Here is a 23,231-nt window from a genome sequence, read left to right as displayed (position 1 = left end):
CGCACCGCAATGAAGAGTAGCCTCCACTCGCCGCAACTAGAGAAAGCCCACACAGAAACGAAGATCCAACACAGCCAAAAATAAATTAAATAAATAAGTTTTTTTAAAAATAGCTAAAACTTCACAAATTTAATCAAATACATGAATCCATACATCCAAGAACCTCAAGGAACTCCAATGAGTTAAACTCAGAGATCCACACCAAGACATTATAATCACATCACTAAAAGATAAAGACAAGAAGAAAATCTTGAAAGCAATAGGAGATAAATGACTCATCATATATAAGGGGTTCTCAATAAAAATTAACAGCCGATTTCTTATCAGATACAAAGGTGATTACATGTTTAAAGTGCTGAGGGCCTGCACTGGAACCCACATCGAGCTCTGTGCCCCCTAGCCTGCCAGGGCGTCCCTGCGCCCAGTTGTCACTGAGGCAGTGTGCCCCACATTCTTTGCTGCCCCGGCCGACCAGCTCAGGTGTTGCCTGGCTCCCCTTGGCTCGCCCACTCCCTCCTGCACACCTGAGGCACTGCTGTCCCATGGCCAAGAATGGTGAAAGTCTCAGCCCCCCAAGCTCCCAGGACAGTGCCACCACTGCCAAAGGTGCCGGCCCCCCTGCCACCGCTGCCTCCACAGAACCCAACATCACAAAAGTCACCCTGAAGACCCTGAAGAAGGAGTACTTCACAGTGTCCAAGAATAGCTCCACCCCCACAGTTCAAGGAAGAAATCTCTAAATGTTTCAAATCACATACCAACCAACTTGTGTTGATATTTGCTGGAAACGTTTTAAAAGATCAAGATACTTTAAGTCAGCATGGAATTCACAATGGACTTATTGTTCACCTCGTCATCAAAACACAAAACAGACCTCAGGATCATTCAGCTCAGCAAAAACACACCAGTGGAAGCAGTGCTACCACATCATCGGCTCCTAATAGTAACTCCACATTTGGTTCTGCTGCTAGCAACCTTTTTGGTTTAGGTGGCCTTAGAGGACTTGCAGGTCTGAGTAGCTTGGGTTTGAATAGTACCAACTTCTTTGAACTACAAAGCCAGGTGCAGCAGCAACTTGTGTCCAGTCCTGAAATAATGGTCCAGATCATGGAGAATCCCTCTGTCCAGAGCATGCTTTCAAATCCTGACCTGATGAGGCAGTTAATTATGGCCAATCCACAAATGCAGCAGTTGATACAGAGAAATCCAGAAAGTAATTATATGTTGAATAATCCAGATATTATGAGACAAACATTGGAACTTGCCAAGAATCCAGCAATGATGCAGGAAATAATGAGAAACCAGGACCGAGCCTTAACCAACCTAGGAAGCATCCCAGAGGATACTACAATGCTTTATGGTGCATGTACCCAGATATTCAGGAACTAATGCTGAGTGCTGCACAAGAACAGTTTGGTGGTAATCCATTTGCTTCCTTAGTGAGCAATATATCCTCAGGTGAAGGTAGTTAACCTTCCCGTACAGAATATAGAGATCGATTACCCAAAACGTGGGCTCCACAGGCTTCTCAGAATTCATCAGCTTCTGAGGGAGGCACTCAGAAGTGCCTGGGAGGCACTAGTGGTAGTGCTGTCAGTGGCACTGCTGGGCAGAGTTCTGTGCCAAATTTGGGGCCTGGAGTAAGAGCTAGTATGTTCAACACACCAGGAATGCAGAGCTTGTTGCAACAAATAACTGAAAACTCACAACTTATGCAAAATATGTTGTCTGCCCCCTACATGAGAAGCATGATGCAGTCACTAAGCCAGAACCCTGACCTTGCTGCACAGATGCAGACTGCTGATAAGTTATTGGCAATGTCAAACCCTAGAGCAATGCAGGCCTTGTTACAGATTCAGCAGGGTTTATGTCTCTAACAATAGGAAACATCAATGAAATTAAAAGCTGGTTCTTTGAAAAGATAAACAAAATTGATAAACCTTTAGCCAGACTCATCAAGAAAAAAAAAGAGAGAGGGCTCAAATCAAAATTAGAAATGAAAAAGGAGAAATTACAACAGACACCACAGAAATACAAAGGATCATAAGAGACTACTATAAGCAACTATATGCCAATGAAATGGACAACCTAGAAGAAATGGACAAATTCTTAGAAAGGTACAATCTCCCAAGACTGAACCAGGAAGAAGTAGAAAATATGAACAGACCAATCACAAGTACTGAAATTGAAACTGATTTTAAAACTCCCAACAAACAAAAGTCCAGGACCAGATGGCTTCACAGGCAAATTCTATCAAATATTTTGAGAAGAGTTAACACCTATCTTCTGGAACTATTCCAAAAAAACTGCAGAGGAATACTCCCAAGCTCATTCTATGAGGTCGCCATCACCCTGATACCAAAACCAGACAAAGATACCACAGAAAAAGAAAATTACAGGCCAATATCACTAACGAACATTGACATAAAAATCCTCATCAAAATACTAGCAAACCGAATTCAACGATACATTAAAAGGATCAGACAACATGATCAAGTGGGATTTATCCCAGGGATGCAAGGATTTTTCAATATATGCAAATCAATCAGTGTGATACACCATATTAAAAAACCGAATACTAAAAACCATATATGATCATCTCAATAGATACAGAAAAAGATTTTGACAATATTCAACACCCATTTATGATAAAAACTCTGCAGAAAGTGGGCATAGAGAGAACACACCTCAACATAATAAAGGCCATATATGACAAAACTACAGCTAACATCATTCTCAATAGTGAAAAGCTGAAACCATTTCCACTAAGATGAGGAACAAGACAAGGATGTCCACTCTCACCACTTTTATTCAACGTAGTTTTGGAAGTTCTAGTGATGGCAATCAGAGAAGAAAAAGAAATAAAAGGAATTCAAATTGGAAAAGAAGAAGTAAAACTGTCACTGCTTGCAGATGACATGATACTATACATAGAAAATCCTAAAGATGCTATCAGAAAACTACAAGAGCTCATCAATGAATTTGGTAAAGTTGCAGGATACAAAATTAATACACAGAAATCTCTTGCATTTCTATACAATAACAGCAAAAGATCAGAAACAGAACTTAAAGAAACGATCCCATTTACCATTGCATCAAAAAGAATAAAATACCTAGGAATAAACCTACCTAAGGAGACAAAAGACCTGTACTCTGAAAACTATAAGAAGCTGATAAAAGAAATCGAAGATGACACAAACAGATGGAAAGATTGTGTTCTTGGATTGGAAGAATCAATATTGTCAAAATGACTATATTACCCAAAGCAATCTACAGATTCAGTGCAATCCCTATCAAATTACCAATGGCATTTTTCACAGAACTAGATCAAAAATCTTAAAATTTGTATGGAGACACAAAAGACCCCATATAGCCAAAGCAATCTTGATCTGAAGGAATCCTGCTCCCTGACCTCAGACTATACTACAAAGTTACAGTCATCAAAAGAGTATGGTACTGGCACAAAAATAGAAATATAGATCAATGGAACAGGATAGAAAGCCCAAAGATAAACCCACCCACCTATGGTCACCTAATCTAGGACAAAGGAGGCAAAAATATACAATGGAGAAAAGACAGCCTCTTCAATAAATGGTGCTGGGAAAACTGGACAGCTACATGTAAAAGAATGAAATTAGAACACTTCCTAACACCATACACAAAAATAAACTCAAAATGAATTAAGGACTTAAGTCTAAGACCAGATACTATAAACTCTAGAGGAAAAACATAGGCTGGACACTCTTTGACATAAATTGCAGCAATATTTTTTTGGAATCATCTCCTAGAGTAATGGAAACAAAAACGAAAATAAACAAATGAGACCTAATTAAATTTAAAAGCTTTTGCACAGCAAAGGAAACCATAAACAAAGCAAAAAGACAACATATGGAATGGGAGAAAATATTTGAAAACAATGCAACCAGCAAGGGATTAATCTTTAAAATATACAAACAGTTCATACAGCTTAATATCAAAAAAACAAGCAAACAATCCAATCAAATAATGGACAGAAAACCTAAACAGATATTTCTCAAAAAAAGACACACAGATAGCCAAGAAGCACATGAAAAGATGCTCAACATCGCTAATTATTAGAGAAAAGCAAATCAAAATCACAGTGAGGTATCACCTCACACCAGTCAGAATAGCCATCATCAAAAAGTCTACAAGCAATAAATGCTGGAGAGGGTGGAGAAAAAGGAACCCTCCTACACTCTTGGCGGGAACGTAAGTTGGTACAGCCACTATGGAGAATAGTATGGAAGTTCCTTAAAAGATTAAAAATAGAGTTACCATATGATCCTGCAATCCCACTCCTGGGCATATATCTGGTGAAAATTCTAACTCGAAAAGATACATGCACCCCTATGTAGCACTATTTACAATAACCAAGACGTAGAAGTAATGTAAATGTGTATCAACAGATGAATGGATAAAGAAGATGTGGTATATATATACAATGGAATATTACTCCACCATTAAAATAATAAAATAGGGACTTCCCTGGTGGCACAGTGGTTAAGAATCCACCTGCCAATGCAGGGGACACGGGTTCAATGCCTGGTCCGGGAAGATCCCACATACCGCAGAGCAACTAAGCCTGTGTGCCACAACTACTAAGCCTGCGCTCTAGAGCCCATGAGCCACAACTACTGAGCCCGTGTGCCACAACTACTGAAGCCCACGCACCTAAAGCCCACGCTCTGCAACAAGAGAAGCCACCACAATGAGAAGCCCGCACACTGCAATGAAGAGTAGCCCCCACTCACCACAACTAGAGAAAGCCCATGAACAGCAATGAAGACCCAATGCAGCCAAAAAAATAAATTAAATAAATAAATTTTTTAAAAAAGAATAATGCCATTTGCAGCAACATGGATGGACCTAGAGATTATTATATTAAGTGAAGTAAGTCAGTCAGAGTAAGACAAATATCATGTGATATCAGTTATCTGTGGAATCTAAAGAAATCATACAAACTTATTTATAAAACAGAAATAGATGTAGGAAACAAACTTATGGTTACCAGAGGGGATAGCGGGGCGGGGGAGATAAATTAGGAGTTTGGGATTAACATATACACAGTACTATATAAAATAGGTAAACAAGGACCTACTGTATAGCACAGGGAACTATATTGAATACCTGTAATAACCCACGATGGAACAGAATCTGAAAAAGAATATATATATATATATATGTATAACTGAATCACTTTGCCGTACACCTAAAACTAACACAACATTGTAAATTAACTGTATTTAAATTTTAAAAAAAAGAAAAGAAGGGCTTCCCTGGTGGCACAGTGGTTGAGAGTCTGCCTGCCGATGCAGGGGACACGGGTTCATGCCCCGGTCTGGGAAGATCCCACATGCTGCGGAGCGGCTGGGCCCATGAGCCATGGCCGCTGAGCCTGCGCGTCCAGAGCCTGTGCTCCGCAACGGGAGAGGCCACAACAGTGAGAGACCCGCGTACCACAAAAAAAAAAAAAAGAAAGAAAGAAAACCTTTAAAAAAATCTTGAAGATAGGAACAAATTTAAAAAGAGAACAAAAAAGAAAAATTAAAACAATCTTTATTCACAGAGAACATGATTATCTATGTAGAAAGTATAATGAAATCTAGAAAAAAGCTACTAGAACTAAGTAGGTTTAGCAAGGTTTCAGGATATAATATCTATATACAGAAACCAATTGTATATGTATATACAATTTTGGCCATGCCGTGAGGCATGTGGTATCTTAGTTCCCCAACCAGGGATTGAACCCGTGTCCTCTCTGCATTGGGAGTGCACAGTCTTAACCAATGGACTGCCAGGGAAGTCCCACAATTGTATCTTTATATACTAACAGTGAATGACTGGAAATTCACTGCTACAACTGTATTTTTATATACTAGCCGTGAATGACTGGGAATTGAAAATTTTAAAATACCATTTATAATAGCATCCAAAAATATGAAATAAGTGGGGATAAATCTGAAAAAATGTGATAGACCTGTACACTGAAAACTATAAAAAAATATTGCTGAGAAAAATTAAAGGCCTAAATAAATGGAGGAATACATCTTGTTCATGAGCCAAAGACTCAATATTGTTAAGAGGTCAATTCTTCCCCCACTTTAATCTATAGATTCAATGCAATCCCAACCAAATCCCAGCAGACTCTTTTGTAGAAATAGACAAGCTGATTCTAAAATTCATGTGGAAATTCAAAAGACCCCCAAAGAGCCAAAACAATCCTGAGAAACAACAAAATTGAAGGCCTAAGACTATCTGATCTCCCAAATTATTATACAGCTACAGTAATCAAAACAGTGTAATACTGGCATAAAGGTAGACAAATACATCAATGGAACATAACAGAGGGTCCAGAAATAAACCCACGCATATATAGACAATTGATTTTTGACAAAAGCAATGCAATGGAGAAAGGATAGCCTTCTCAACACACACTGCTAGAAAAACTGGGTAACTATATGCTAAAAAAAAAAAAAAAAGAACGTGGTGCCATACCTTGTGCCATATACAAAAATTAACTGCAAATGGCTCATGGACCTAAATGTAAAGCCTAAAACTATAAAACTCATAAAAGGGAACATAGGAGAAAACCTTTGTAATCTTATGTTAGACGAAGATTCCTTAGATATGACACCAAAAGCATATTCCATAGAAGAATAAAATAATAAATTAAACTTCATCAAAGGGAAGGGGGGATGGGATGAACTGGGGGCTTGGGATTCACATATATACACTACTATGTATAAAACAGATAACTAATGAGAACCTACTGTATAGCACAGGGAACTCTATTCAATGCTCTGCGGTGAACTAAACGGGAAGGAAATCTAAAAAAGAGTGGATATATGTATACATATAACTGATTCGCTTTGCTGTACCTCAGAAACTAACACAACATTGTAAAGAAACTATACGCCAATAAAAAAATTTTTTAAGCTTCATCAAAATTTAAAATGTCTTCTCTTCAAAAGACACTGTTTAGATAAAGAATAGAGTTGAGAAAACTGGATATCCACATGCAAAAGAATGAAGTTGGACACTTTCCTTATACCATACATAAAAACTCAAAATAGATCAAAGATCGAAATGTAAGAGCAAAAACTACAACACTCTTAGAAATAAACATAGGCAGAAAGCTTCATGACATTGGATTTGGCAATGATTTTTTGTGTATGACACCAAAAGTACAGGCGACAAAAGAAAAAACTTAACTATATCCAAATTTAAAACTATGCATTGAAGGACACAATCAACAGAATGAAAAGGCAATCCAGGAGATGGGAGTAAATATTTGCAAATCATATCTGATAAGGAGTTAATATGCAGAATATATAAAGAACTTCTACAACTCAACAATAAGAAAATTTTTTAATGGGTGAAGAAGATATACAGATGACCAATAAGCACAAGAAAAGATGCTCAACATCACTAATCATTAGGGAAATGCAAATCAAAATCACATATCACTTCACACCCTTTAGGATGATGAAAGAAAAAGAAGGAAGGGAGGGAAGGAGGGAGGAAAGGAAGGGAAAGAAAGAGAAAGGAAGGGAAGAAAAAGTGTTGGTGAGGATGTGGGGAAACCGGAATCCTAGAGCACTCTTGTTGGGAACATAAGATGGTGCAGTCTCTACAGAAAATAGTACGGCAGTTCCTCAAAAAATTAAAAATCAGTTACCATATGATCCAGCAATCCCATTCTTGGGTATATACCCTAAAGAATTAAAAGCAGGGACTCAAATAGATATTTGTTTACCCATACTTAAAGCAGCATTATTCACAATAGCCAAAAGGTAAAAGCAACCCAAGTGTCCATCAATGGGTAAATGGATAAACAAAATATGGTGTACACTACAATGGAATATTATTTAGCCTTAAAAAGGAAATTCTGCCACATGCTACAACATGTATGAACCTTGAAGACATTATGCTAAGTGAAATAAGCTAGTCACAGAAGGAGAGATACTGTATGATTCCACTTATATGAGGTACCAAGAGTAATCAAATTCAGAGGCAGAAAGTAGAATGGTGGTTGTCAGGGGCTGCGGGGAGGATGAATTAGTGTTTAGATGGTAGACTTTCAGTTATGCAAGATGAAAGGAGTTCTGAAGATGGATTGTGGTGATGGTTGCACAAATGTGAATAAATTTAATGCCACTCTATACTTAAAAATGGTTAAGATGGTAAATTTTATATGTATTTTACCACAATATTTTTTTAAATTTTAAATGTTTTAAAAGCTTTTTCAGGGGACTTCCCTGATAGTCCAGTGGTTAAGACTCTGGGCTTCCACTGCAGGGGGCACGGGTTCAATCCCTGGTTGGGGAGCTAAGATCCCGCATGCTGTGTGGCCATAAATGAAAAGCTTTTTCAGAATGAAAAAAGACACTTTTTAAAGAATGAAAAGACAAGCCACAGACTGGAGAAAAAATGTTACAAAACATACATATATCTGATAAAGAATTTTTATCCAATTATATGTAGAATTCTCAAAACTCAATAATAAAATGAGCAACCCAATACAAAATGTGCGAGAGTTGAACATTTTACCAAAGAAGATATTTGGATGGCACATGAAAATACTCTCAAATCATTAGTCAGTAGAAAAATGCAAATCAAAACTACAATGAGATACCACTACATCCTACTAGATTAGCTAATGTCAAAAAACTGACAATGCCAGCTGCTGGAAAATGTGTGGAGAATTTTCACACACTGATGGGAATGCCAAATGGTAGAGCTACTTTGAGAAAGTTTAGCAGTTTCTGAGCCTGTTAAACATATACTTACCATATATCCCAGCAAACCAACTCTAAGTATTTAAAGAAATGAAAACACAAAAAAATCCATGCAAATGTTTACAGCAGGTTTATTTGTAATCACCCAAACCTGCAAACAACCCAATGTCCCTTCAACTGGGGAATGGATAAACTAATGGTGGTACATCCATACAATGGAGTGTAACTCAGATAAGGAACTACTGATAAACCCAATAATGTAGATGAATCTCAAATGTGCTTAGTGAAAGAAGCCAGTCTCAAAAGGCTACATATTGTATAATTCCATCTATATGACATTCTCCAAAAGATAAAACTATAGGGACAAAGAACAAATCAGGGTTGCCAGGAGTTAAGAGGTAGGGAGGTTTTTACTATAAAGTAGCAGGGATGAATTTGACGGGGGAGAGCAGAGGGTAATAGAACTGTTCTATACCTTGATTGTGTTGGTTACACAACTCTATGCATTTTTCAAAGCTTATAGAACTGTACACCAGAGGTTATCTTATTCTAAGTACACCAGAGGTTATTTTATTCTATACCTATAGGCATAAAATAAGCCTACATGCTGTATGATTCTTTTTACATGACATTCACACGAAGGCAAAACTATAGGGACAGAAAAAAGATCGGGGGCTCCCAGAATCTGAGGGTGGGGGTAGGGGTTGACTACAAAGAGTTCCAAGAGTTTTGGGGGTGATGTAAACTATACCTTGATAGTGATGGTAGTTCACTACTGTATACATTTGTCCAAACTCACAGAACTTACACTATAAAGGGTGAACTTTATTGTATATAAATTATACTTAAAAAAAAAAAAGCAAGAGGGAAAAGACTCGAAAAATAGCATTGTAAAAAACTTGTGATAGGGCTTCCCTGGTGGCGCAGTGGTTAAGAATCCGCCTGCCAATGCAGGGGACACGGGTTCGAGCCCTGGTCCAGGAAGGTCCCACATGTCGCGGAGCAACTAAGCCTGTGCACCGCAACTACTGAGCCTGTGCTCTAGAGCCCGTGGGCCACAACTACTGAGCCCGCATGCCACAACTACTGAAGCCCGTACACCTGCAGCCTGTGCTCTGCAACAAGAGAAGCCACTGCAAGGAGAAGCCCACACACCACAACGAAGAGTAGCCCCCGCTCACCGCAACTAGAGAAAGCCCACACGCAGCAACAAAGACCCAACTCAGCCATAAATAAATAAATAAATAAATGATTTTTTTTAAAAAAGCAGAAAAAAAACTGTGATATGCTGTAGAAAATCTGGAATCCCAAATTCTTATCCTGACATGACTACTTTAGTTCTTCTGTTTGACTTGGGCCAAATTTTGTTCCCATGATGTTTCTTACTCAACGAGATACCTCTTATTCCTAGTATTTAGTTACCAGTATCTCTTAGGAGTATTAGAAAATATTTTTAAAGTTAAATTATGAATTGCCATATGGTTATAAAATGGCATTAGCTGTCCTGGTATGCAATTTTTCATTGTAGCACTATTATCTATCAGGAGATTTTGATAGGATAGTGTAAAGTAAGTTGGACCCCATTAAAGAGTATTTGGAGTGGCATTTTATCAAGGCCCTATTTTTTAAAGCCAAAAAAAGAGAGAATGTATTTAAAAGACTTGATAACAGAGGCTGGCACACCGTAGGTACTTAATGTTAAGGAGGCAGTACAATGCAGAGGAAAGGGACTGCATAATGTTTTTATCACACCTGGGTTCCAATCCTGGCACCACCACTTAATATGTTGTTTTGGGTACTTCCTGACAACTTTGAGCCCATTTATCTTTCATATGGGGAGACTAACCTCTTACTGGCAGAGCTGTATTGAAGGCTAAAGAAGGTAACAGGTTTTCAGGGTCTGGTTCAGTTTGTGCTCAAGCAGTATGTAATTCTCTCCTCTGGCTGCCCCAGAATGCAGAAGTGGTCTGCACTTCCCTGCCAACCATCCTGCAACCAAGGGCCTATCAGGCCATCACACGGTTCCAGTCTCAGGATTTGAATAGGGTGACAGCAAGAGAGGCAAGGCTAAGATGTGGCTGTGGATCCACAGATGATGTGGAAGTTTGGGGTGGGGGGCAAAGCCTGCAATCTAACACCCATTCCCTTCAAACATGTCCAGTCTCAGGTAGACTGCTAGGAACTGAGGTCCTATGCATAACCCAAACAACCCCTGGTAAAGTAAGATACTGTGTTTCTGTTGCCATCATTTACCCTAGTCCCTTTCTGAGGGGCCCTGACACTGCCTGGGTCTTTTTCTGATGGAGTATGCTCCCCCAGAAGAGGTGGCTAATATTTTTATGGGGTATAATGTCTTCTAGACACCAGAAAAGGAGTTTGCTGGTATACCCCTGATATAGCAGCTCTTGAGGATGCAGCCCATGAATAAATGATACCAGAACTCTTTTGAATCATGGAATTCAAATGCTGGTGCTGGGTGAGACGGGGTCACACAATGACGGGTCCCAGCCAGAGTGCTTCAGTTCAAGCAATTCCAACTCACAGTCTGCCCAGAAATGCCCCACAGCAGCAACCTACCAAGAGGTACCTTTCTTCCCCTTTGTGTAAACAGGCAGTGCTTACCACACCTCAGCACCAGCCAGGCTTGTGTGTTGTCTTCTTTCTTCTATTCTATCCCTAAACCCTTCCAGAGACTCAGAAGGCTCATCACTGTTCCCCCTACTCCTGCTGCCACCCAAGCGAGGATCTGTGGGCTTGGGTGGGAGGAAGATGTGTGACCTGCAGCCCATTGCAGGGATGGCTTGCTGCTGAGCTTTGTTGTAGACTGGTAAAGAAATCATCACCCCCACCACCACCGAGGAAGCCCCAGATCTACGAGCAGCCTAGCCTCCAGTTGCATGTTTAGCTCTCCAAGAAGGTTTTGTGAGGGGTCGGCCCTCCAACCAGCCCAACCTATAAGGTGGGGGATAAATTGTTAGCATAAGGGATCTGCTGATAATTTTTTTTTAATTTCTCTTGAAAACAGTACAGATTAAATAAGGGTATTGGGTTTGTCAGTTTCAGACACTTGGGACTTTTTTTTCCCGGAGAATGGAGGGAAGGGGGGTTGGGGGAAGGGGCTCTTTTAATTTCAGGGAGAAGCAAACCATTTCATCTGTTATTTCCACTGGAACTGATGCTTGGAGTGGGGGAAGGAGGTGAGATCAGTGGATCAGTCACCAGCACTGTCATCAGCATTGCCAGAGAGGTCAAGGGCGGACATCATGGAATCAGACAGCTTGCTGGCGAGTTTATCTGCAGATGGAGAAAAATGGGCAGTCACTTGGTGGCTGGCTTGCCAACAGGAGGCCTGCAGGAGCTAGCCTACATTTACCTTGGTCTGCACCAAACTCCCAAACTGGCTCCCTAACCGCCCCCTCCCCACCCAACACTAAACAAAACAACTGGTGAGCTAATGGCAGCCACTGCTCAGCCTCACAGGAAGACCCATTTGTCTACCTATGAAATGATCACCCCAAAATAGCTTGTATCTCAGAGTGTCAGAGTACTGAGCTTCAAGTATTTTTCTCTTCCTAGTATCAAAACAGCTGTTTTCTTTTACTGTGTTGAACTTATTAGCACTCTGCCATGACCCTCAAAGCTCTCACGGCAAAGGGGCAGGATGGCAGTAGGGGCTTTGAGCCTGAATGCTCACCTCCATCCTCCAGCCACACCTTATTGTTCCTCAGGATTCCCCTCAGACATCACCTCCTTCTGGAAGCCTTCTCTGATCACCCCTACCCCACCACGACCTCCAGGCTGGGTTAGGTTCCCGCACTGTGCTTTCTATGTCTTCACAGTGATCACTTTGTGTTGCCAATGTCTGTTTTCTCGTCTCCTCCCCACTCCCCAATAAGACCAGCAGTTCAAGAGCAATTCATCTCTGTATTCCCAGGACTCAGCGTGGAATCAGGCCAAGAGCGAATGGTTATGAACATAGTCTAGTTCAAAGAACAGGGCTCATGGGATCAGTCAAATCTAGGTTTGCATTTTGGCCCCATCAAATACCTTGAGTGTGTCACTTAATGTCTCTGGGCCCCAGTTTCCTCACTTAACAAATGAGAATAAGACTTTTGCAATGAGTTAGTGAAAATTAGTATAGCATGAAGACCTAAATGGACCAGCCATACAGCAGACCACCATTGAAATGAAGGGAGAAGTTCTTTTGTGAATTGATGGGGAAATATCTATAATATATATTGAGTGGAAAAATGATGTGGCAAAACTATATGTTCAGGAGACTAGCCTCTGTCTACAAAAAGAGAACAAAGAATATACAGATATTTGCCTGTGTACCTATCTCAGGAATGAGATACAAGAAATTAACTGGTTGCCTCTGGAGGGATGCCTGAAAGACTGCGGGATTGGAAGGAGACATTTTATTGTATATTCTTTTGTACCCTTTGTATTTTGAATATATCGCCTATTGATAAAGTAAACATATATAGCCTGAAAGCTTCTTAACACATAGAAAGCAGGTGATAAATAAATGGTGGGTATTTGATACATAAAACTAGGCCAGTGGTTCTCCAAGTGTGGTTCCCAGAGGAGCAACATCACCACTAACTGGCAACCAGTTAGAAACACAAATTCTCAGCGCCCTGCCACCCACCCACCCAAGGTCCAACTACTCAGTTAGAAACTCTGGGGGTGGGTCCCAGAAACCTGTGTTTTAATAAGCCCTCCAGGCAATTCTAATACAAGCTAAAGTTTGAGAACCACTGTGCTAGCAGGTAAGCCTCCTAACCCCTCCCTGCCCCCTAACCCTGGCCCGGGGCTGGACATATGGAGATGCTCATTCAGGAGCCCCTAATTAAGGCCTCAGGTAGGTTCTTTTTGGAGCACAGGGGTGTGGTCAAGTGCCCCTACCTGTACGCTTCTGGAGCTTCTTCTTATTCTTCAGGGCAGATGCCAGAGCCTGGCCCTGCTGCAGGGGGTCTGTCTCCATGATCCTCTGTAGCATCGGGCGGCGGTCCACTGGGCAGACATCCACTGAGCTGTTGTTCCTGGGGTGAAGGTCCACATTGCGCTTAGCCCACCCCATCTGATGACGGTTTGGATTGGTGCAATACCCAGTGAGATCTCCGATCTGGGGAAAGAAAGGACAACAGTGAGGTCTGGGCCCCCAGAGTACCTCCAAAGACTTCTGCAGAGGAGGCAAGGACAGGCTTGCATAAGAACAGGAGCCTTGGAGCCACACAGAACTAATAAGCTTCAAGTCTGGCTCCACCACAGACTAGCAGGTGCTTAGTTATCCTTTCAGCCACAATTTGCTCATCTGTCAAATAAGGGTGGACAGTAGGTAGCTTGCATGGCTTTTACAAGAATAAAATGAAAAAGCAGAATTACTTGTCAATGACAATTGGTATTCAATGATTCTTTGTTCAAGTGACCCTTCAAGGTCTTACTCAATTTAACAAATATGTTCTGACACCAATTTTGTGCCTAGCTCTGTATGGGGAAATGTTGGAGAAATGGCTCGGATGCAGTCCCACCTTCAGGAAGCAACCAGGCTAAAGAGGAAAAAACCCAACCACACCTCAAGTTAGAATGTAGTAAGTGCCCACCAAAGAAATGCAGCGTAAGTGATAGAGGCTGAGGGGATGGTGGTGGTCAACATACTTCTGCTAATGGAAGGGTCATTCCTGACTGAACACTGGAAAAGCAGAGAGCATACCTGGGCACCCAAAAGGGTGTCTATTTGGCTGTAACAGAAGGTACATGTGGTCAGTAAAAGGTAATATTGACAGGAAGCTCACTATGTGCCACGTACCTTTCTAAGCATACACATATATGTGTGTGTTATACATATACATACATATGTATATGTATACATGTACTCACACACACCTGTGTATTAACTCATTTAATCCTTGCAACAATGTCTTTGACAAACAAGGCACGTAAGGTCACACAGCTAGTAAGCAGTAGAATAAATGAGAACCCAAGCAGTCAGGATTCTGTATGTATGACTACCTGCTACACTACAGTGGGTAAAAGGCAAGGCTACCACACTGTACAACTACGGGGTTGCGGGGGTGGGAGGGGGCACCATTTACAACATAGCACTCCTAAATGGAGTTGTGCAATTGAGTGGCCCTACTCAGGGCCCTGAACCTGAGCCTAGAATTTGCAGTATGGAGTAGGGAACTACTGCTGGTCCTTGAGGAAAAATGGTATGTTCTGGGGCTTATGGGCTCAGTGAGAAATATCAGGGGATGGCCTTAAACTCACAACTTTAAACTGATTTTCCTGTAAGCACTGGGGGGACTTTCGAAACTATGTGAAGATGGGAATGGCGTGATTCCTACCACTGCCCCAATGCAGGCCTCATCATTTCTTACAGAGCTCAGGCAACCGTTTCCTTCCTGGACTTCTTACCTCCACTCTGGCTCCTTTCTTTCCAACTTGATTTTTACCCCAGCCACTGGAGTGATAGTTCTAATACATAAACTTGACCATGTTGCTTCCCTGCTTAAGAAACCCTTCCAGATATTATATAGCCATCAAAAATGAACGACAGAGGATTTCCCTGGTGGTCCAGTGGTTGAGAATCCGCCTCCCAATGCAGGGGACGTGGGTTCAATCCCTGGTCGGGGAACTGAGATCTCACATGCCGCGGGGCAACTAAGCCCACGTGCCACAACTACTTAGCCCCCGCATGCCACAACTAGAGAGAAGCCCTCGCGCTGCAACGAAGAACCCACATACCACAGTGAGGATCCCGTGTGCCACAACTAAGACCCGATGCAGCCAAATAAATAATTTTCTTTTTTAAAAATGAAGGACTGTTCTTTAAGTAATCATGTGGAACAATCTACAAGATGAATTTGTAAGTGAAATAAGCAATGTGCAGAACAATAAAAACAGCATACGACTATTTGAATTGAAATAGATCTGTTGGGACTCCCCTGGTGGCTCAGTGGTTAAGAATCCGCCTGCCAATGCAGGGGGCATGGGTTGGAGCCCTGGTCCGGGAAGATCCCACATGCCACGGAGCAACTAAGCCTGTGTGCCACAACTACTGAGCCTGCGCTCTACAGCCCGCAAGACAAATACTGAAGCCTGCACACTTAGAGCCCATGCTCCACAACAAGAGAAACCACTACAGTGAGAAGCCCATGTACTGCAACGAAGAGTAGTCCTCACTCACCACAACTAGAGAAAGCCCACACACAGCAATGAAGACCCAACACAGACATAAATTAATAAATAAATAAAATTTTTTAAAAAAGCATTGAAATAGATCTGTTATCTGCTTTTATATATATATGTGTGTATAAAGATGGAGTAGCTCTGAAAGGACACTCAGGAGGGGGCAGGGTGGCTGGGAGAGAGAAGCAGGAGAGAGATTTACTTTTACTGTATACCCTTTACCTTTCCTTTTTTTTTTTTGGCCACGCCACACAGCTTGTGGGATCTTAGTTCCCCGACCAGAGATTGAACCCAGGCCCTCAGCAGTGAAAGCGTGGAGTCCTAACCACTGGACCGCCAGGGAATATCCTACCTTTTCAATTTTATACCATGTACCTAATCAAAAAAATATCTTAAATAAACAAAATGGGAAAAAAATTTTAAACCCTTTGCCTCCCCTCCCCCACAAAACATAAACAACTTTCAGTGTTTACCTATTACCCATGGTTTAAAGTCAAACTCAAGGCCTTCAATGATCTGACACCAGATTCATCTTTCCCTGCCTCTACCCTCACTCCAGTCACCTCAGACCACTAGTGATTTCTGCAAAATAACACGCTCTCACCCTTTTGGGTCTTGGCACGCGCACTGGCTGAGCCCCTGACCACAGGTTGCTGCCCCCCTTGCCCAGAGAATTCCTCAACCTTCAACCCGCATCTCCCCAGTATTATAGGCGGACCTTGTGGGAGCCAGGTGGAAGGGACTGACCATTTCCCAGAGCCCGGGGTAGAGGAGAGTGTTGCCATGAAGAAAGAGAACAGGTACCTTATACACCGTGGTTTTATTTTCCATGGCATCTGCTATTTTCACCATAGGAGAATGGAGCCACTTGATCTCCATTTCGAGCGGGTCCATGTCACCCAACAGCTCATCAGGTTCTCCAGTGGCCAAGCCTTTAACACAATAAATACCACTGTCAGGGCCCTGGCTCCTCCCTGCTACTAGCCCCCTGGTCAGGCCTCAGTGGAAAGGATATGTGGACGCTGCCCAGGGTAGTCAGGAGGGAAGGCTCTTTTATTCCTGCTGGGAGGCCACATGACAAAGGATTCAAGATGTGGGTTTTGCAGTAGGGTACTCGCCTGCTGGGAGCTGGTCTTGGAGCCTCAGCTTCCTCATCTGGAAAATGAGAATGCCACAAGCCCTATAACAAAGGGCTGCTGTGAATTACAGCAGAGGGTACCTGAAATGCACTGGCCTGAGACACTGCTCTGTAAATGGCAGCTACTGGGATTCCCTCCCCAGGACCGGGCCTCTCTCCCTCTCTCTCTGGTGCCTTGCCTAGAGCTGGCCTCCAGTGCAAACCACAAATGTGTCCATTGCCCTGGGCCTCTAATCCCTAATCTTCAAGATTCAACACTAGGGCAACTAGGAAATTCTCACTATTAACCACTCCCTCTTCTCAATTTCCGGGACCTCTATCTTTTGCCAAAGTACATTCTCACTGCCAGAGCCCTGCTTGCCCTCACACACAGCCAGAGTCAAGCATCATCATAAAAATGTGAGCACTAATTCCTCCCAGCTACCCACTTAATAGAAAAGCAAAGTTCAGAAAAAGGGCTGACTTGCCCAAAGCCACATGGGGGTAGGCAAGCCTCTTGTCCTCATTTGTAATCCAAGCACACTAAAAGGCCCAGAGAAGGAAAGCTACTGGCCCTCAAGAGAAACAGGGTAACTAGAAGCCAGGCCAGCCAAGGCTTTCTCCACTACCCCAGAGTGTCCACAGACAGGCCCAGAGATCACCGGGTACCTTCCTTGGGTGGGATAGAGAAGAAAGGAGCCATCAACCAGAGCTGCAGATGGTAGAGTATCTGAAGAGAACAAACTTCCTACAGGAGTTTCTGAAAGTCATACCTCTATACCTCAACAAATAACCATCTTAATAACAGCTAATATTTACCAAGCATGTACTATATGCCAGGCAGTGTTTTTACATATCAAATAAGTCTTCACAACTATCTTATCAGGTGGGTGCTACTGTCCCCATTTTACAGATGACATCATTGGACATGGAGAGCTTAAGAACTTGTACAGCACCACACAACACTCAAATTTTAATCCAGGCAGTCCATTCTTTTAACCACTTAGATACTGAGTTGGGAGAATCTTCAAAACAAGGCAAGAGAGCTAGTTTGAATGCCACGTCTGCCTGTCAATGACCATGCACCATTTAGCAAATATCACCTTTCTGTGTCTCAGATGCCTCACCTGCCAATGTGGATAAAAGTAAAAATCTAGAAATGGACATGCAATGGCTGTGACAAAACCTGGAGCAAAATGAGAGAAGGGGTTTTTGAGAGGAGTATCTCAGTCCACTCCAGGCCTCAAGAGATGGGGAAAGGAACCTCACACTTCGTAAATACCTCACCATGTTCCAGGTACTTTGCTGATTTTTTTCCTATCTACCAAGAGCCCACAACCAGCTGCCTCCCTACCCCACCCCACCCCCATATTCCCATGACCCAGATTACAATTCTCCACCTTGTGGGAAAAAGACATTAAGGTTAAAGCTAGTTAAACAGTTTTCCCCAAGTCAGAGTAGAGCCAGAGCAGGGGGAGGTCAAATGTAGGACCTGTTGTCAGGTCTGTGTGGCTCTACTAGGGCAGGACCAGGTGCCAGGCAGGCCAACCTACTCGCCCTTACTTACATTCCATGGTGTCCTCATTGGCCTGCTCAGTATCCTCAATGTCGAAGACCTCAGTCATCTCCTTAACGATCTCAGCACTGAGATGGGCAGGCAGAGTGTGGGTGGAGGGTGGGAGTGTATAGAAGCTGATCTTCCCGCTGAATTGGGAGGTGGGAAGAAATTGGTGATCTCATTAAGACAACAAATGACCAATCAAAGAGAGAATGAGTTCTCAGGTCAGAAACAGTGAGGGTCAACTAGAAAACCCAGACAGTTGCTTCTGAACAAGAGGTTGAGCTGCTGGATAATCACTGGGCATAAGTTGCCAAGCAGGATGTGACCTGGTGCCTTGGACTTCCCTACCCAAGAAGTTAGGCTGCCCCGCCGCTGCAGTGAACACAGATGATCCCCTTCGTGGAGCCTGACTCCCAGCAGGCTTCACCCTTACACCTAGCCCCCTCCTCACCTCACCCAGTCAGCCAGGACAGCTTTGGCTGCCTGCTCCTGACTGTATATGCCCCCCTTCTTCTTCTTCCCCAAGCGGTGGGCCACTGCAGTCAGAAAGTGCTCAGTGGTCTGGAACCCAGAGACACCGTAATAGCTGGAAATCTGGTGAAGAGAGGAAGAAGAGAAATCATGAGGAAGAACGAAGGGCCCTTGGAGCAGGGTAGGGCATAAGCAAGAGGCCCGCGTACCTCCTCCAGGTTGCAGCGCTGAAGAATGGTCTCCACTGGGGTCACAGGATCCGCCAGCTTCTGCACATGAATGCAGTTGCACAGGATGGTGCCCACCTCCGAGTTGGGTCCTGGGACAATGCCCGGGGCATCCAGCAGCCTGATGAATTTGTCCAGGTAGACCTCCTGCATGAACCTGGGGTGGGAGAGGGGAGATATGAGGACACAGGACGGTGATAAGCCCAGATGTGCCTGGCATCCTCTAGGCTCCAAGCACCCAGTTGAGAGAAGGGGTGGGACAGATGGCACACAGGTGAAGGCGGAGAGATATGGGGTCTGATTCCAGTCTAGCCTCCACCACCAGGGACTGAGCTGCAGGACCACAGGCAAGCTTCTGACTCTCTGAGCCTGTTGCTTCACCGAGGAAGTGGAGCTGCTTATTCAGAGCCCAATCTTGCATGGTGTCGGGAGGCTTCAAGGAGCTAAGTGGGGGAAACACCCAGCTGGGTGCCTGACCCACAGCCAGGGTGTGCCAGGTAAATGAGGGCTATTAGTGAGACTCCCATGCCCAGGGAAGAATCAAAGGCTGGTCCAAGATAAGGGACAGGGGCTGAAGGCGTGGGAGTTGGGGGAATGGTAGGGTGAAGGATCTGTGAAGTGGGGGAGCAGGCAGGTGCTTACTTGGTGATCCCAGGAACGGCTCCCACACTGCACGCACGGCTGCGCTTCAGGCTATTGATCAGGCTGCTCTTCCCAACATTGGGAAGGCCTACAAAGGAGCAGCAGATGGCTCAGGGCAGGAAGGGTCCTCAAGAATATCTGGGACAGCCTGTGTGTGGGAGGCCCAGGCAGGGGCAGTGTGACCAGGCCATGGGGGAGCCAAAAACAGAGCCTGGCCTCCTGCCTTCCCATCCAAGGCTCTGACCAACCCCCTCCATGGTCTTTCTACCCCTCTCCTCCATATGTGAGCAACCTGGCTAGACGTGTCCCTCTTTCTAGATGTGGCACTCACCTCCTACCTACAAACAGCCTGGGAAAGACGCTCAAAGCAAGGCCTCTGTGACAAAATCCAGTGGAGGGTGGATACTGGGAAATGTTGTAAGACAGAATCATCCATCCTGGTATATAATTCACCTGGCAGGGGGTGGGGGGAGCTCATCTCCAGATGTCAGTCTCTGAGCAGCTTTCTGCCTGTGGTGCGTGTTTTTTTGTTTGGGCATCTGTGAGCACCTCTCAGCCTATGGATGTCCTTGTCTATTTCTTCCTCACTGGGTCTCTCATTCCCACCATTCTCTTTCTCTGTGTGCTAGAACTTACACATGTACTGCTCCCTCACAGATGTGCCTGTGTATATATCCCTCATGTATAGAAGTCTCTGTATATCTTCTGTCTCTTGGTTGTTCTCATTCTAAATACCACTGCTTTTCCCATTTGTCTTTCTCACTCCATCTTTTTCTCTATCACATCTTTCTTTGTCTGTGTATCTCTGTGTATCTAAGCACCTCTTTCTCTGCCGGTTTGTCTCACTGTATCTCATTCTGGCCATTGTCCTTTCTCTCTAATTCTCCCCACCCCACCAATTCTACCTCTTTGTAATTCCCTCTATGTCAGCTCCTCTCAGCTCTTTCTGTACATGTTCCTTCTCTCCATGGGCTTGTCTCTCTACATGTATGTCCTTCCGTACGTGTTCCACTGTGTCTCTTTTTCTCTGTGCCTCCCTAATGCCCTCTGTATCTCTATTTCTCTATATATACATATATATCCGTCTCATCATAGACGTGTATCTGTCTCTGTGACTCTGGGGCGTGACTATGTCTGAGGGTCGAGTGTATCCGGGCACGTGTCTCTCCGTGGCTCTATTTCATTGGGGAGGGGAAGCGGAGTTGGGTGAGTGTATGGGAAGAGCTTGGTCTGCATGTATTTTGCCTCTGGGTCTGTACATGTCTCCATACATGTGGATGTGTACATGTGTTTGTGGATCTGTATGTGTGCATAGGTCTGGGGGTGCATTCCTCTGTGTCTGCATCTTTGTTCCTGCCTCTATGTGTATCTCCCTCTGAATCTCTCTCTATCCCTGTGTTTGACTCACTCATTCTTTCCTTGGGTATACATGTCTGCCTCTCTACTTACATGGGAGGGTCTCTAGCCCTCTTATGTTTCTCTGCAAGTCTCTGCGCACACTTCTTTGTGATCATATCTCCCTCTCTCTGCATGCCTCTGTCATTCACATCTGTCTTCCCTTTCCACTCCCCACCAATCCCACCATTTGGCTTCTCAAATCTTCTGTGTCTACTCAGGTATGCAAATCTATACCTTTTTCTCAGTGTCCACCTTCACTTCCTCTCCCTGCGGGTCTATCTCTGCCTCTCTCAATTTCCCTGTTCCCTTCCCACCAGCCTTCCCTCAGTACCCTGGGTTCCAGGTTTGAGCCTCAGCTCTGCCTTGTCTCACCCAGGGCTGAGCCCTACAAGTCCCTTTCCCTCCTCTGAGCCCCAGTGTTCTTATCTATGAAAGGGAGGTGTTCACCCCTCCCTCCCACAGCTCTGGTAGAATGAGATGAGGCCAACTCCAAGCCCGGCCCCGCACTTTTGGTCCATGGTTCTAACACTCAAACCATGGTGGTGATCCTGAGTATGCCTTCCCACGTCCACCTATCCAAATTACAAATCACAAGACCCTTCCTGAACAGTTCCTCTCCTCCCCCCACAAAAGTAACATGAAGTTCCCAGAATCCTTTGCCCCAATGAAGCCCCTGCACAAGGAAGAAGCCTGGGTCCCATGACCTCCCCCAAGGCCTTACCCACAACGCCCACACGGATATGGGTGCGCACTTCACCCAGGCGGCAATAGTTCCCCAGAACCCTCATGAGATTTTCAGCTCCAAAGCAGGCTTTGCTCTTCAGCAGTGACTCAGAGGCTTGATCCACTGGCACACTGCAGCGATTCTGGAAAATGAGGGGTATTATAGAAGAGGCATCAGGTGGGAGATGTGGTCTCAGCTCAGATTTCCAACTTTCAGGGCCGCCTCCCTGTGATCACTGAAACCCCCAGCCTGAAGCAGAGGGCTTCTCACATAGGCCCTGAATACCTGCCATTTCCCTGCTTCCACAAGGCCTATTTTTCCACTGTCTTTGCACCTCCAGTCTTCTCTGTCCCTGCCTGTCTCTTGCCTCCCTCAGCAGGGGCAGGATAGCATCCTTGCCTCTAGGCAGGCCAGGTTTGAGTTCAGCTCTGCCTCTCACAGGCGTGTGCCTGGCAAATTCTGATTTCATTCTCTGGGCCTCAGTGAACCTCGCCTACACAGTGGGGACGTTTGCCTCCCTGTCTGTGGAGAGAAGAGATGGTGCCTGGCCCACATAAAGTCTACCTTCCCTTGATTCCTCACACAGGTCAAGGTCATTTCGGTCTCCATCTCCTTACTCCTGATGCTACCTCCTCTGCCTACAATGCCCTTTCGGCTCTTCTTCTGTCCTTACTTACCTACCACAGTACTTCAAAATAGGAATTGACTTAAATATCTATTAATAAGAAACAGATTAAGGAGCTATATCCTTGAAGTGGAACACAAATGAAAGAAAACTGTTAAAAAAGGATGCTTATCACATTTTTGCCATGAAAAAGGCCAAAAAATTATAAAGGAGATATCATGTTTCTCCCAGATGAATAAAGATTTAAATGTTTAATGATATCAAATGTTGGCAAGGGTGTAGGGAAATAAGCCCTCTCACACATTCATCTATCCCATTAGTGGGAAGATAAATTGGTACAGCCACTGAGGGGTGGGGGTGGAGGAGGTGGGGTGCTGGGGAGCAATTTGTCAGTGACTAGGAAAATGTAAAATGCAAAAAGCCTATGACCCAGCCACTCTACCTCTCAGTGCCCAACCTACACAAACACTTGCCCACTAGCCAAGACGTGTAAGAGTGCATGTTGTAGTACTG

General features: G+C 43.9%; 1 protein-coding gene and 1 pseudogene across 4 annotated transcripts in view; one reads left to right on the top strand and one right to left on the bottom strand.

Moving 5' to 3' along the window:
- Nucleotides 1–2,976, top strand: LOC307180873 (ubiquilin-1-like; annotated as a pseudogene). The gene has a single exon. The product of its transcript is annotated as a ubiquilin-1-like (transcript).
- A 5,581-nt stretch (nt 2,977–8,557) lies between these two features.
- The window catches only part of GNL3L (G protein nucleolar 3 like), a 29,222-nt gene continuing 14,548 nt past the window's right edge, over nt 8,558–23,231 (bottom strand). For 2 of the 3 annotated variants that reach the window (XM_079911593.1, XM_079911592.1), the window contains 8 exons: nt 22,091–22,235; nt 19,972–20,059; nt 19,312–19,486; nt 19,083–19,225; nt 18,638–18,774; nt 16,758–16,885; nt 13,668–13,887; nt 8,558–12,053 (listed from right to left, as the gene is read on the bottom strand). In XM_079911593.1, the coding sequence (XP_079767719.1) occupies nt 11,971–12,053; nt 13,668–13,887; nt 16,758–16,885; nt 18,638–18,774; nt 19,083–19,225; nt 19,312–19,486; nt 19,972–20,059; nt 22,091–22,235 (1,119 nt within the window). In that variant the 3' untranslated portion in view covers nt 8,558–11,970. The other variant, XM_079911594.1, reaches the window with a different exon arrangement.

Source organism: Stenella coeruleoalba (genome assembly GCF_951394435.1).
Source record: "Stenella coeruleoalba genome assembly, chromosome: X".
In the NCBI taxonomy this organism is placed as follows: domain Eukaryota; kingdom Metazoa; phylum Chordata; class Mammalia; order Artiodactyla; family Delphinidae; genus Stenella; species Stenella coeruleoalba.
Note: the sequence above shows the minus strand (reverse complement) of the source record. Positions and strands in the feature narration are given on the sequence as shown.